This window comes from Callorhinchus milii, unplaced genomic scaffold, assembly GCF_018977255.1.
Source record: "Callorhinchus milii isolate IMCB2004 unplaced genomic scaffold, IMCB_Cmil_1.0 Scaffold2, whole genome shotgun sequence".
Taxonomy (NCBI): Eukaryota; Metazoa; Chordata; class Chondrichthyes; order Chimaeriformes; family Callorhinchidae; genus Callorhinchus; species Callorhinchus milii.
In genome coordinates this window covers 94,782,311-94,799,099 of record NW_024704743.1, presented here as the reverse complement: position 1 = coordinate 94,799,099, position 16,789 = coordinate 94,782,311, and the positions used below count along the sequence as shown (strand labels likewise).

The 16,789-nt window shown below is 39.9% G+C and overlaps 1 protein-coding gene across 1 annotated transcript in view; it reads left to right on the top strand.

Annotated features, from left to right (window-relative positions):
- Nucleotides 1–16,789, top strand: part of LOC103175369 (ASXL transcriptional regulator 3) — a 90,840-nt gene that overhangs the window by 28,872 nt on the left and 45,179 nt on the right. Inside the window, exons 5-6 of the mRNA XM_042331665.1 lie at nt 542–653; nt 12,948–13,069. Coding sequence (XP_042187599.1) covers nt 542–653; nt 12,948–13,069 — 234 coding nt within the window. The remainder of the gene's footprint in view (nt 1–541; nt 654–12,947; nt 13,070–16,789) is intronic.

Here is a 16,789-nt window from a genome sequence, read left to right as displayed (position 1 = left end):
GTTATAAACTATTTAACACAAACAGCAAAAATGTTATGCAGGTGAAACATTTTTGTCATGGATAAATCTCATTGTAATATGCTGCAAAGGGCACCTTTGATCCAAGACCTAGGCTGTTCTAATTGTTCTTGTGTATTATTATCCTTGCAATCGTTAAAACCATTCAGATTCAAGATATGGACACAGTCAGTAATATGGAAGGATTTGTATTTCTCTTCAGGAGTCTGGGCACTGATGTCACTGACTGGAATTAAAGCTGGAAGGCAGACTCTAGTTATGAGGTTAAGGAATTGGGCTTTCAGTTCAGTAGTTCAGTGTAAAGCATTATTCATCAGTGTACAAGGGGCAAAAGTCTCCCATATGTTTTGTATGCAGAGCATGGCTCGTCTCAACAAGATGTAGAACTATGTAATACCAAGGTAAGGTTGGCAAGCTGCCGTCTGTTTAAATGGAAAATAGCTGTTGTGCCATTTTATAAAACACATTTCCTTTGTAAGAAAGGATCTGTGACCATTGACTTAACTGTTTTTGTTATCTACAGAAAGATGAATTGGTAATGTCAGCAGACGGGGTCATTGACTTGGACGGTGAATCAGATTTAGACAGCTGTGAAATGGCTGAAACAAACAATAGTAATGGAGAGGAAAATGGAGGTATGTGGACTTGCCGGTAATTTCTGTGTACATAACCAGTAGTTTGCAAATTTAAAAGACAAGACATTAGATGTGTATTTTGAGAGTTCAGAAACATTGACTGTAACTGACAGTTGCTACAAGTAGTGTGTACTTGGTATTCTTTCATACTCTTCTGGACTAGATCTATCAGAATCACCTATTTATAAGTAATCATGTCTGTGTCATGCAGCAGGATTACAGCTGTATTCTGGTCAATAATTCATTGAAGTGAACAATTTGTTTCTTGATGCCTCAGTTCTTTTCCCCCCTCCCGCCTGAGATATGTTTTGAAATGTACTTTTACATAATTTATGGTAGTGTGATTAATGAGGTGCATGTGCCTGTACTGCATTTGATGATGTTGTGCAGTAAGTTTGTATTTAGTCAGTCTGTCTTGAGGCTTTTTATTCCCATGTTTTGGTTAGCACCATTCACTGCACAAATAAAATAACTTCTTCCGCCTCTCCCCCCACCAATGGATGATTGACTTTACCAAACTAAAAGCCCCAAATCCCACCAAGTCTTAACCTGTAAAATCTTTTCGTCTTAGAATTACAGATCGCGCAGAATTACAAAAAATCTTTAAATCTAGCCTTAATTTGGAAGCCAATTTTCCATAGTATTTAAAAAGAACTGGCTTCAAAATTAAGAATGAATTTTAAGAATTTTCTGCAATTCTGAATTTACTGACTAAAACTGGGTGGAATCTGGGACGTCAAAGAGAGGAATGCTGTTAAAATATTCCTTCATTTTCAATTAAAAGCAGGTATTGTCATGCAAGTATTTAGCTGCTGTGAAAAAATTAATGCAGAAACAAATAGATACATGTGTTATTCTAATTTTGCAAAGTTTATTGAATAAGATTAAATTCATTCAATACAGTCAATAAGAATCAAACCACCAAGGGTCCCAATTAATAGCTGCTACATATAATAATTAACTTGTGCATTTAATATAGAGCCTTATCATGTTGCTTCAAAGCAATAGAATTTGCTGTGAAGTGTAGTAACTCTGTATCTGTATTGTAAACGTAACAGCCAATTTGCGCACCGCAATGTCCCACAGACAGCCATGAAGTAAATGCCCAATTTTATATAGTGGCATTTTATATCAATCTTTATTTCATTTATTCGCTAACATTAAAAACATGGATAAGTTTTTTCAGTTGTACACAATAGTATACAATAGTATTGTCTGTTTGCTAACCTAATCATTGTATATAATTGATTTTTGACCAACAAATCTGAATAGTCAAGAAATTAAAATGGAAGTAATAGAGTATTAAGATTCCAAATTGCTCAATCAGTTGTATTTTTAGATTAACTCCAGGTTATTATTGGAGCGTGGTTCAGACATCTAAACTAAAAACGACTGCTTTCTCACTACTGTTAAATGTATTGCTTTAACTACAGTAAGGATAGTTAAAGATAGTTTTGTCACCTCCCACTTGGATTACTCAAACAGACTCCTCAGCTCCACTAAAGATCCAGCTCATTCAGAACTCTGACGTCTGCATACTTATCTGGACTAAACTCCGTAACCACATCTCACCAGTTCCAGCCAGGCTTCCCATCACCGAATGGATTGACTTCAAGATCCTCACACTTGTGTTGAAACCCTTCACTCTCTGGCACCTCCCTACCTCTCTGACTTCCTCACTCCCCAATCCACCACCAGGCGCCTCTGCTTGACTAATAATAATAATAATAATCCTTGCATTTGATATAGCGCCTTTCACGTCGGGAGGACGTCCCAAAGACTAGCCTCCTGCTCGTCCCTCACACTCTCCGCCCAACCATCAGAGGTCATGCTGTCAGCCACTACGCTTCGAAACTCCGGAACACTCTCTCTCAATCCCTTCGCCTTGCTCCCTCTCTCCCCTTTTTCAAGTCCTGCCTGAAGACCTTCCTGTTCGACCATGCTTATAGCCACCTCCCCCTCACCGGCTCTGAGGCAGGCTCCGCCACTGTTAAGCGCCCTGAGCACTACTCTGTGTGGAGGACGTTATATAAGTGTTGATAGAAGTAAAAGTGCTCTGGGATGCTACCACGTGTGAGGGGCACTATATAAATGCAAGCCTTTGTTGTTGTAGAAGTATGTGGTGCGCAGTTAGATTATTCCTTCTGGTGTGGGGAGGATATGGTTCATAAGGGAGACATGTGGAGGTAGTTAGTCACAATAGTGCTCCGCGGCAGTGTTAAAGAGCTCCAGAGGCGGTTAGAAAGATATGGGGGTACAAGGAAAGGAGGGATTTAGAGTGAGGATCTTGAAGTCGATCCGCTCTGTAACAAGGAGCCAGTGGAGTTTTGCAAGAACTGGAGTAATTGGGTGTGGAGTTTGGTATGGGTGAGAATGCGGGCAGTGGAGTTTTGAATGACCTGAATTTTGTGAATCGTGGAGGAGGGGAGACTGGAGGGCGTTAGAGTAGTCCAGCTGAGAGTTGACAAAGGCACGGACAAGGGTTTCGGCAGCTTTTGTGGTGAGGTATTGTCGGAGACGGGCAATGTAGCGGAGGTTCACAGGCTACATAAAAAGATAATGTGTCATTTGCCTCTGTGTATAAATTGCTATTCTTGGTGACAAACAAATGTGACATCCTTAATATGTCTAGATTGTTCTTAATAGTCTGAATTAGAAATTGTACTAGTAATGGAAGTAGCAGAGGAACCCAGGGATCCTGAGAACTTGGAGCCATTACAGAGTACTTTGATTCATTGATGAAAGGGTCTCCAAAATTCAGTTTCTTTAGAATGGAAATAAAGCGTTCCACTCTATCCTCTCAAGTGCCATCCCTGTGCTGAGTGTCTTAAGGAATCATTCACAGGCATCAGTGAAAGGATTTGATAGTTGAAGCAAAACCAAATTGGACTGAAGAGCCCCAGAATTGGGCTGAGCTACCAATTGAGTTCATAACTGATAACCTGGGCCATTGAAAAGTACAATCGCACTTTCTCCATGGAATCCAGCACAAACATCAACCTCCGCTACAAATCCGCTATAAGTGAAGTTTCTAGCCCCCGGGCCGCTCGCTGGTTACCTGACGTCATTGTAGGCTGAGCGGCTTGCGACGCCCGTGCGCTGTGTGGCGCAAGTGGCAAATGGGCTTTGCTCTGAACCACTGCTGTTGTGTTTGTGAGTGTCTGTGTGAGTGGCTCTCTCCATGTGTGTGAGTGTCTGCGTGAGTGTCTCTTTCCATGTGTTTGTGAGTGTCTGTGTGAGTGTCTCTCTCCATGTGTGTGAGTGTCTGTGTGAGTGTCTCTCCTCTCTGTGTGTGTTTGTGAGTGTGTCTGTGTGTGTGTGTATATCTCTGAGAATGTGTGTCTCTGAGAGTGTGTATCTCTCTCTGTGTATGTGAGTGTGTGTGTCTCGTATTGGGTCTCTGGGTCTGTGTGTGGTGCCGGCCCTGAGAGGCAGGAGGTGGTGAGCTCCTGTCGCCTCGCTGGTGTCCACACTTCCCCCCCACCGTCACCACGAAAAAAAGGGCCACCCAGTTTATGTTAGAGAAGCAATTAATTTTTTTTTTAAACAATCTAATATGTGTTATTTCCTTATGTTTAGCTTTTATTAATAAGGTGAAAAAATATAGGATGGCAGTAAAATGTACTTCAATAGCACCAATCAACTCCCCGCAATTTTTCATAAAATTTGGCAAGCTCACCCGCAATTCCCTGCTCAATTTTGTAAATCTCCCCGCAATTTTTAGCAAATATTTCCACACTTTTATATTGGCCCAGCTGATATTATATGAAAAACAAGGTCTTTTTTTCACCATTAGAGAAATATAATAATAATTCTTGAATTTGATATTGCACTGTATCATGTCATTGACACGTCTCAAAGGGATTCACAGAATACACAATACAAAATTACAATACAAAATTGCCTTTGCAAAGCACCTCTCACGTCGGGGGGATGACCCAAGGCGCTGGACAGTCAGAATATATTGTATAGTGGATTGACTGTATTTTGTGGACAAAATGTGGCAGCCAATTGCACACAAACAATCGTGGATTGAGTGACCCAATTTTTTTCTGAGGGATTATTCCCCCAAAAATTGATGCTCCAATCAACTAACAACCAGGTTCCTACTTACAGCTAGGTAAACAGAGGTGTGTGCAGTAAGGAAACTTGCCTAAGGTTTTGCCCCGTCCAGGAATCAGCCCCAGATCATCTCGTTGCGAGGTGACCGCACTAACCACTACGCTTCGGGACTCCCCTATGCTGGCCACACAGATTGTATGGGAGGTCGCCATCACCCAGGAATTGAGTGTATCTGATATTAATTAAATCATGTGGGCCAGGGTTGTTTTATTGATTTGGTGGAAGAGCCGTGCCAGTTAAAAGATGTTCCATGGTAATCAAGAGATGTGAATTACTATTTTTTGTGTTGTTAGGTTTGGGGAACTGGGTTCCTTTGAAATAAATCATGTTGGTGGTAAATGTACTGCTGCTTATAAAGGACACAATAAACAACAACCACAACAACAAAATTACATTTATACTTTCACATCGGGAGGACGTCCCAAAGCGCTGAATAAAACAATCGTTATGGATAGTTACTGTTTAGTAGTAATATTTGTTGAATCTTGTAGTTGGAGCTTTGCGTCTTTGCTCTTGTTCAGTGAGCTGCTGATACTTTTTAGATGTTGTCTACAAACTTTTGAGTCCAAGCAATTGTAGTTTCACCTGATGTAGCCCAAAGGTTTATTCTTTTGACTGAGCAAATTCTTGAGGTGATTATTGTGGTATTGTAAAGTATGAACCATGTTGAATGGAGCTTCTTTTATCTTTTGGCTATGCCTCCATCTCGCAGAGGAACATATTGGTTTTGGATGCTTTGGATGCTTTGTTAACAATTTCTTGTGATTGAAAAACAACAGGGTTTAATATGCAAAGTTTTTTAGCATAATTCTTTAATAATAAATAGAAGTAAGAATCCTTCTGGTAACTGTGAGTAGGTTATACTAAGCACTGCTCTAAAAATAGATCTCAATACAATACAAATTTACATTTGTTACAACCTCCTGATGCAAAAGGCGCTTTAAAAATGTTAATGGTTGTTGGAATCCCAAAAGAAAAGACTGGTTTTTTGCCCCCAGTGTTGGATGAGTTTACAAATCTGAAATCTGTCTGCACTAATAGGAAAGAAACATTTATCACTTCAGCCAGACTAGTCACCAGACAGTCATTGGATCAGGAGGCTGGTGTAAAAATGCATGAAACAAAGATGTTTTAACATCAAATGAATAAATTACTACTGCAGTCTTCTGTTCTCTCATTTTCCTCTCAATAATTCTTAGAAGAGCAAAAGGGCAAATAAAGATAAATGCTATTCAAGAACTCAGTAGATAGGAACTCATCCTATAGATCACAGAGTTCCTAATTTTAGTGATTTTCCTGGTGAAAAAGAACATATGGAGGGTCATTGGTGAGAAAAGACCATTGGTCCCACCAAAGCTCACCCTTTCTCACAGTAACTAATCATCGTGCCATTTATTTTCATTATGAACCCAACTTTTTTTCCTCTTCCTTGATAGATTATTAAAAACTTTTTGGATGAGTTTTTCCGACAGCTACTTTAAATTTATATAGCATTCAGTTTGGGGATTCTATGCCATGCAAATAAAAAAAATTCATTGATGTACTCTAATCTTTGGATTGCTTTGTGTTTATTTCCCTATATTTTCCTGCACATTGCAGAAAAATCCTGTGAAGCGCTTTGAGACAACCTCGCCACATGAAAGGTACTATATCAAATGCAAAACATAATACAATTCAATTATATTATTCAGAGTTTTTCATGTCAGAAGGATGTTTCAAAGTGCTTTGTGCAGCTGGCAGGTCAGCCGAGGTAGGGGAAAAAGATGACTGAAGGCACACTCAAAGAGCTAAGTCTTAAGACTGTGGAAAGAATGTGGAAAATTCATAAATTAATCTTTTAATTTGTGAGCAGAGTTTCTGCCATTCTTAAAATTTACCAACTCCAGAGTATTTTAAGATAAAGGTTACAGGTTAAGATGAGGTACAATTTTGCGTATTATAGTTTTTTGTATTTGCGTGACATCGAATCCCAAAACTGAATGCAATATTCAAAGTGTGTTCTGACCAGTAAATCAGCATAATGGAGATACTATGCAGCACCACTAATTGGAAAACCCAAACCATATGTTCCTTTCTTAATACTCAAATTGATATACAGTATATGCCCAATTTTATCCAGTGGCACGTTACTGCAGGATTTACTAAATGCCCAAATTGGGCCCAGAGTGCCTACAGTACGACTACATTTTGTATTCCTCATTTTGCTCTCACATTTAAGATGATGTGATTTAATGCTTGTTACTGTATTTTGCATCTGTGCTGTCAGGCTGAGATTGGGGTGCAGAATGCACCACCCCACTATTTTTCAATTCCATACTTCAATTTGGATATGTTCGTACAAAGCTTATTTAACTGTGAATCTGTAAGCAATTACTTGCCCTGAAAATATCATGAGTTTAGGGTGGTACAGTAAGGATTTGACAGTATTTGGGTGTGTCATTAAATTGCAAGGATTCATCGCTGTCACTGCTTTATTGTTCAGTCAGTTGATGGTGCTTCTTGTCTCTTTGATGTCCCTGCATTTTAATCCCTGAGCTAAATTCTACCGAATTGGAGTACATTGGCTCTTGCATTTTGCAAGATGACTTTCAGCTACTATTCTTCTCTTTTTACCCAAATGTATTTGATCTGTTGTTCATGCTACATGTTACAGGTGATCGGCATTGTATTTTTTAAAAAACTTAGTACATTTATGGGCATGAAAAATATAGCACTAAAGACTATAGTATAGTGCAGTTCATTTTTTTTTGACAAGAAAGTTTAAGGAGGCTACATTCTCAAAAAAANTACCAATATTGCCATTTTGCAAATTTAACTAGAAAATCCGATTAGAAATGCATGTTGTTATGTCAGGTAAGTTTCCTGATTGGGAGAAAATTAATCTCTAAAGCTCAAATTGGACCACATATCGATCAATAACAGAATAAATATTAGAACCCAGTATCCCTTCTCACATGGCCCAGGTTAAGTTCTCCTGTACTTATTTTTCTTCATTCTTCCCTACAGGAAAAGAACTGGAAAAGCTCTTCAGCAAATCTAATTGAGATCAGAAACACACATGTAGGGATATTAGTAGGCACCCAGGCTAGTAAAATGTGCGTGTATTTGTTTACATGCTTGTCCTGGATACAAATGCTATTTGAGTCCAAAGGTACATGGGCTAATTGGGCCATTAGAGTGTTTTTTGATGAAGTTTTGTAAGGCATTTTACAGACACTTGATTCCAGAAGAGCTACATTTGCAGTCTGTATAAAATGCAACATCTGTTAGCAGTTCAAGCTTCAAGATGATAATTTGATAATTCAGCTTGTAACACCTTACAATAAATGTGCCTGGAATGTTGTGTATTTGGAGAGTAGATCTACATAAAATATGGAAATTTCTGTTGTTAAAATTCACAGTGGATATAGAGAACCTGTTTGGCATGATAATGCAGTCATGGTTTAAATGATCTTTTAATACCTGCTCTGGTTAATTCATACTGGTCCTGTAGAGAATGGAGTTACCAAGGCATCAATTTTTATGTAGGCAACAGTAAACTGTACTTGAATTTTTCATGAGACTGAGTTTATATTTCTTCAAATTACATTATCTGCCAAGCAATTATTGTTTGAAGCATTAGTGACGGTGATTAAAGTAATTCATATGACAAAACAGTGGCCCAGCACATTAGCTCCAAAATGCTGTGTGAAATAGTGATGGAGCACTGCATTTGCTCCTCATTGCACCACATAGTGAGTATCTTATCTCAATTGTGTTCATAGAATCATAGAATCGTACAGCACAAAAAGAGAATTCGGCCCATCGAATTTGTGCCGGCTCTTTGAAAAGAGTAATGTAATGTCAATCCCACTCCCCAGCCCTTTCCCCATAACCCTGCAAACCTGTCCTCCTCAAATACCCGTCCACCGCGTTTTTAAAAGTAGTTATCGAATCGGCTTCGATCACCTTTTCAGGCAATGCGTTCCAGATTCAAACAACTCGCTGCATGAAAAAAATTCTTCTCACCTCCCCTCTACTTCTTTTAGATACTATTTGGAATCTGTGACCTCGAGTCACTGACACACCCACCATTGGAAACAGTTTTTCTCTTTCTAACCTATCCAATCCCCTCATGATTTTGAAGACCTCTTTTAGGTCTCCTCGTAATCTTCTCTGCTCCAATGAGAATAATCCAGCCTCTCTCGCCTTTCCTCATAATCAAGGTCCCTCATTCCTGGTACCATTCTTGTAAATCTCCTCTGCAGCCTTTCCATTGCCTTAACATCCTTCCTATAGTGTGGTGCCCAGAACTGGATGCAATATTCTAACTGAGCCCTAACCAGTGTTTTATATAGGTTAATCATAACCTCCTGACTCTTGTACTCTATGCCCCTATTTATAAAGCCTAGTATCCCACATGCCCTTTTTACCACTTTATCTACCTGTCCTGCCAACTTCAAGGATTCATTTACCTGCACCCCCAGGTCTCTCTGTTCTTTTATCCCCCTTAAGATTGTATTACCAGCCTATATTGCCTCCCCTCATTCTTTCTACCAAAATGCATTACCTCGCATTTTTCCACTATCCTTCTCACTGTTTACTACCCTACCTAACTTTGTGTCATCCGCAAACTTGGAAATGGTACTTGCTATACCCAAGTCCAGATCATTTATGTATATTAAGAAGAGCAGTGGTCCTAATACCGATCCCTGGGGAATCGCCACTGTACACTTACCTCCAATCAGAAAAGTAGCCGTTCACCACAACTCTGCTTTCTGTCTCCCAGCCAGTTCTGGATCCATGCTGCCACTGTCTCTTTTATACCATGGGCTTCTATCTTTCTTACAAGTCTTTCACTTTGTCAAATGCCTTTTGAAAGTCCATATAAACTATATCAACTGCACCCTCTCTGTTACCTCATCGAAAAATTCTCTTAGATTTGTTAGACAAAATTTGCCTTTAACAAATCCATGTTGGCTGTCCCTAATTAACCCATATTCTTCCAAGTGAAGATTTATTCTCTCCCGGATTATAGTCTTCAGGATGTGTTGTTGGGAATTAGAGAACATGCAGGGAGGAAAAAAAGTCACAAGATCACAATATGGTTTGGATGAAGAAAAATGTAGAAACTCATCTGATCTCATTCCTCCAAAATACCCACCTTACCGACCTCCCATCACAGTATCAAGCTGCTTTATAAATGATTGAATGCAAATTTCGCCAGTGTTAAGGTGCTGTTACCAGTGAACAGGTTAGGTTGGGACGTCCTCCTGACGTGAAAGGTGCTCTATAAATGGAATCTTGTTGTTGTGTCGTTGTTGTTGTTGAATGCCGTTGGGAGAATGTTATTACACAAATTAGGTCACTTTGGTTCTGATCCTTCTGTAATATACATGAGCACAAGAAATCCAATTTGTGCCCATGAATACAGTGCAATGTTTGAAAGCCCTCAGATCTGATCACAAGAAGAATCTGCTGCTGTTGCAGGTGTAAATTGGTTGAATCAGCACAAAAGTTGCCAAAGATTATATGAAACTCATAGGTTGAATTATTCAAGCAATGCCACTAACTGGAGTTCTGCACAGTATATTACAGAATAGAGAAATGTTGACTGAATTGTTTAAAAAATGCTCATGAAACCTTCAGTAGCTTTTTCCACTGTGATGAATCATTGCTTTAGTACTTACTTATAGCAATTTCTGAATCATTCAAAAAGAAAGGTATCCTCTATTTATTTTTCTATTCAGTAGCTTTGTAATCTGGAGTGGCCAGACCCCCTCAGGTACAGTAGTTAATAACTGATGATCAGTCTCGCAAGATCCACCCCCTAAACTGTGAAGAAGACATGGACTGAAAAGAATGAGTGCCTTTTTGTACATTTCTCCCCACTTTCTAGCACATTGATGACACTGGTCGAGATTTAGCTGCTTGCAATAAATGTTCCACCAGATAAATAGTGCTCTTCTGTCACCTAAATGGTGATGGTTGTAACCGTGATATTGGTGTTGCTTGCTTTGCTTATTGTGTTGTGATGTATGTACCCTGTGGTGGTGCTTTACATCAGTTGTATGAAATGCAAAATAAATGGAAAGATTGAAACACTAATTCTGTTCGAGAGTGCTGGACAACAGCCCCCTGGGTGTTGTGAAGAGCCTTTCTCCTTGTGGAAAGCTTGTTACAAGTAAACATGCCATTCATGGTATATTCTTCATTATTTCAGGGCACAAATTCATCTGTCTGCAGTTACCTTGAAGCTGATTTCTGCATCCAGTAAAACAGGCCATTTATTCTCAATAAAACATTAAAATGCCTTAACAGCTTTACTTATTTAAAACTTCTTTTTATGAAAGGCTAGATAGAGATTATAGTTTTAGACGGCATTTTATTTTTTTGTGAGTCATATCAGCCTGGCTCAATTGCTAGGACTCTTGCCTCACAGTCAAAAAGTTGTGGTTTCATGCCCCATTTTATGGGACTATGGACTTGTAATAGTCTAAACTGACACTACAATACAGTGCTGAGAGTGTGCTACGTTGTTGGAGGTGCACCCTTCAGATGAGATTTTAAACCGAGGTACTGACTGCGTGTTCAAGTGTACGGTAGAGATCCATGGAATTATTTGAAAAGAGAAGGGTGTTTCTCTTGGTGTCCTGACCAACAATCCCCCAAATAAAATTGGCCATTCATTTTCTGCCTGATTGCAAACTGGCTGCTGCATTCACCTACAAAATAGTCACTGCACTTTACAATACATCCTGTGAAGTGCTTTAAGATGTCCCATTGTAAAAAGCACTATATGAAATGTAAGATTATTGTTTCTTAGTGACACATTCTGAATATATGAGCACAGATGACATATTGCATGTCCATGTATGAATGGATGTCAAAACTTTATGCTGCTGATGAACAAAAAACATCTCGAACTTCTTTCTGATTGTTTTCAGACTTGGAACATGTTTTTTGACATTCAGTGAATGAATTCCCATTATAAAGACATAGCAAAAGGATTGCTATTTATAGGGAATAGAGTAAAATAGATTCCAATGTTTGATGGAAAAGTGCCTCTGAATGGTTCACAGTGCCTGAATCAAAATCATTCATTCAACATCCAAATACAAATAGAGAATTGTTGTCAACTCATAGTGGGGAAAAAATATTGTGAGCCCTGTCCATTTTAATACATTTGTGCCTTGGGCATTCAGGTGTCCTTCCCATACACTGAAGAATGTAAGGCTACATTATGGAATGTGTTATTAGCAGCAGTTAATCTCTGCTCTCTCCCACAACAGGAAAACATTGTAGCATGCCAGATTTTATTAAAATCCTCCAGTTCAGTTTAACCTCGGAGTAAGACCATTTATTTCCAAGTCTATCAAACATGCATATGTATCAGTGCCTGAGATGCTATGTGAAGGGTGCTTTATAAATTCAAGTTGTTGTTGGATTTGTGTAGTAGTCTGCAAAGTTCACATGCTGTTATTTTCACTACTATTTTGAACGCCAGCCTGTGTCAGATTATCATCTGGTTAGCTTCTTCTACAGTATGTCAGAACCTTTCCTGTAACAAACTCCATTCTCACAAGGACATTTGAAGGGTGAAACCAACTCCATACTCAGCATAAGGACTTGACGAATAGTTATCAGTGGATGACTTTTCAGTTGACTTCCAATCAATTTCCTGCAAATGTGTTCGAATCAAATTGTTGGATGGCATAGTGTTCCTTTCCGATATTGAATGATCACATGACAATAAGGATGGAATAATAATATTATAATCCTTGCATTGGATGACGCACCTTTCACGTATGGAGGACATCTCAAAGCGCTTCATAGAATTTGCAGCACAGTGTAGTGGCTATGTATTTTGTAGGCAAATATTGGGATGCACTCTTTGTACAATTGGTTGTTGCGATATACCGTGTTTTGGTTTTGCCTTCTTTACAGGATCTGTTACTGGGCCTAATCTGCAGCTGATAGTCACTCTACATCCACAAAACACATAGTCGCTCCACTTTACAGTATATCCTGTGAAGCGATTTACGATGTCCTCCTGGCATGAAAGGTGCTATAACAAATGCAAGGATTAATATTATTCCAAATAAATTAGACATTCTGCCCAGAATGCTGACAATGAAGGTCTAAACTTATTGATAGCTGTGTTTGTGACTTCTTTTGTTCTTTCTTATACAGTTTGCCCAAAACAGATGCCTGACGGGATGTCCTCTCCACATTCTACCAGCTCTTCAACCTCAATTGCACAAAACAAGCTGCTCTCTTCTACTCAGCAACATACCAAAAAAGCTCTGAAACAGGTAAGTGATTTACATTCATAGCTTTGTGATTTCCACGCAAACAACAGATAGAGGTGTACAAAATTATGAGGGGTTTGGTATAGGGGGGTAAAGAGGGAGAAGCTTATTCCACTGTTAGAGGAGCCAATGTCTAAGGAACATATATTTGATAGTCACAAGAAGAGGTTAAAGAAAGTTTTTTTTACACAGGCCTTGCTCCCTCCTACCTCTCCGACCTACTATCCCCTTACCTACCTGCCCATACCCTCCGTTCCTCTGGCTCTGGTCTGCTCCACATCCCCCGCCCCAACCGCCCTACCATCGGTGGCCGGGCCTTCAGTCTCTCAGCCCCTAGGCTCGAGAACTCTATCCCCCAGTGCCTTCCCTTGCTTCCTCCCTTTCCTCCTTCAAGGCCGGTCTCAAGACCTTTCTCTTTGACTGTGCCTTCAGCTCCCCTCTCGACTCTCTACCCCCTCCTCGCTCCCTCCCTTCCCTCCCCTCACCCTGACAATTTCCCCCCTGCTCGGGTCCTGACCCAACTGTCCAGCGCCTTGGGACGTCCTCCCGACGTGAAAGGCGCTCTATGAATGGAATGTTGTTGTTGTTGTTGAGACATCGAATGCCCTGCCAAATAAGGTGATAGATGCAACCTTTCCCCTCAGCTTTAGCACAGCTGTTGAGTGCCAGAACGGTCCAAAAATTGACTGCTGCTATCTTTGCTTTTAGCACTAGTGAAGCATTCACTGTTGTTAGTAATTGCAGAGCGCAGTGTAATTTTAAGGCTGTATCTGGTGAAGCAGAACTGGAACACTGTACTCTGCAGCTGGCAACCACGGCAACCACACCAGGATTGACAAAAACAAGGCAATTTTCAAGCCAGTTTTGGAACCAACCACTGCCCTGAAGTGGGGGAGGGGGATTGTTACTCCCGTGGTCATTGATGGTCACTGACTGTGTTTGATGATTTGTGATGATAATTGGAGTCAGGAAAGTCACTTTTTTTATTGTGTTGATCATCAAGTATTTCCACACCCACAAAGTACATTCATCCACGTGACATACACTCACTAGACTTTACAATATATTCTCCTGATGTGAATGGCGCTATATCAAATGTGAGGATTATTATTTGTTGTAACTTCTCGTTTTTGTTGTTCTTTTGACAAACAATCAGCCTGTTTTTCTTTCCTCTTGCAATTTCAACTGCTACTGCTAATGGTTGGGATGTGGATGCCCCGCCAAGCTAAGGGGAAAGACTTCAAGTGTAGTATTTTCCAAAATACTACCCTTACCATGTGCTAGTGAGGAAAGACAGAGGATAATTAGGCAGACCAATGTATGTCTAAGGCATTGGCGTAGGGAGTCAGGTTTTTGTTTCCTCAAACAATGGGGTACCTTTTGGAATAGGGGGCATCTATACAGACCGGATGGGGAGTGGAGGTGTTGGCAGGTAGGATAGATAATTTAGTTAGGGAGTGTTTAACTAGGCACAGGGGTGATTGCTGTAGATGTAAGAGAGAACCCAAACCAATTAGGGAAAACCTTAAGGCATACCAATGTAACGGGTTTATCTCCAAAGGTTGGTGGAAAAAGAAACAAAAAATGGTTATACAGTAAATGGGAAAGGCAAAAAACATTTACTGTTTACTGCAAGAGCTGTACTTGCATTAATGCAAGAAGTCTGACAAACAAGATATGTAATCTGGAAGGTCTTGTAGGGGGTGATAGATTGGACATCATTAGCATAACATAAACATGGTGGAATGAATCCAATCAATGGGATACACATCTGGAAGGTTATAAGCTATTTAGAAGGGACTGTATCGGGAGAAGAGGAGGTGGTGTGGCACTATATATAAACTCCATTATTGAGACACAAGTCAGAGAGGATATAAAAAAGGAAAGGGCAGACACAGAATCACTTTGGGTAGACTTAAAAGATGATAACAGGTAAGCTATTACTGGGGGTCTTCTATAGACCCCTAAGCCAGGTTGAAAGCTTCGATCTGGAACTGTGGGATGAGATGAGGAAGGCCGCTAGTGAAGGACCAACCATAGTGGTTGGAGATTTTAACTTACCCAAAATTGATTAGGATAATAATCTGTCTACTGGTAAGATAGGGAAGGGGTTTCTAGAGTTAACGGAAGACTGTTTTATGATTCAGTTTGTAAAAGAGCCAACAAGGGGAGATAACATCTTGGATTCATTAATGAGCAATAGGGACGACCAAATCTCCAACATAAAAGTGGGAGAGCGTAAAGCAACAGCGATCACAATGCAGTCACATTTGCATCACAAGAGTTGATGAGGTTATAAAAACACAAACAAAACTGCCAAATTTCAAGAAAACTGACTTTGTGCGCTTGAGAAGACTAGTCGGAGTGGGCCTGGCAGTCTTAAATATGGCAATGGGAGTGGAAGACCTATGGAGTTCCTTCAAGGGGGTGATTATGAAGGCGATGGAACAATGTGTACCCATGCGAAGCAAAGGTACCAAGATTAAAGACACTCCTGCCTGGTTTGATGAGGCTACAAAGCAAATCATAAAGAGGAAAAAAAATATTTAAGACCATGAAGGAAAATGGCACGTAGTATCAGTGAGTAAAGCAAACCAAATATTGGGATGTATCAAAAGATCCATAGCAAGCCGAAATAGTGGGATAATCCTGCCACTGTGCAAATCATTGGTGAGATCATACTTGGAGTACTGTGTACAGTTCTGGTTGCCTAAAAGGATATTGGAGAAATCGAGAAGGCACAGTGAAGGCCACCAAATGATTAAGGGAATGGAAGGACTGCATTATGACAGGCTGTTTCAACTTGTCCAGATGTTTGAAGCAGGAAGTGTTCATTCTTTCACACACAGATTAGATACTTTAGGAAATAACATTATGGGTGGTTTAGGAAAATTGTGAATGCGATCGCCAGGAAGGTGGAAAACAAACTAGATGGACCTTGGGCTTTTTGCATCTAGCATTTCTTATGTTAAGTAAGGTGTTAGAGACTGAGCCCATTGTGGGTTTCAAGAGGGAAATAGACAAGTACATGAAAGATAGAGGCTTGAAGAGGTATAAAGATAAGATAGGGCACCTTGCTCTCAGAGCTGGTCCAGCATCGATGAGTTGAATAGCTTCCTTCTGCACTGTTTTCAGTGCCTTGGGATATCCTGCCGACATGAAAGGTACAATACAAATGTAGGTACAATACAAATGCGGAGTCCTGTAGCTCAGTGGTTAGAGCACTCGCTTTGTAAGCGAGAGACCTGAGTTCAATTCCAGGCAGGGCAGGGCGCAACCTTGGGTACGCTTCCTTACTCCCCACGCCTAATAATAATCCCTCCAAAAACCAAAAATAAATTGGTCATTTTCAATCTACGACTGTTTGTGGGACATTGCTGTGCGCAATTGGCTGCCGCGTTCGCCCACAAATATACAGTCAATTCACTTTACAGTGTGTTCTGTGAAGCGCTTTGGGACGTCCTCCCGACGTGAAAAGCGCTATATCAAATGCAAGGATTATTGTTATTATTAAAGGTACAATACAAATGTAATTTTGTTGTTGTTGTAAATTTCTATGATTTCTCCAAGCATAACTTCAAACATTTAAAAGCACACAGTCTTTTTATTCAATATTTGTAAAATATTTTCTAACAAATTGTGATTAAAAACACAGGTAAAGAAGCGAGGGGAAAACACATTTGTCCTGTTCCTTTCACAGATCTGCAACATCATACACTTTAA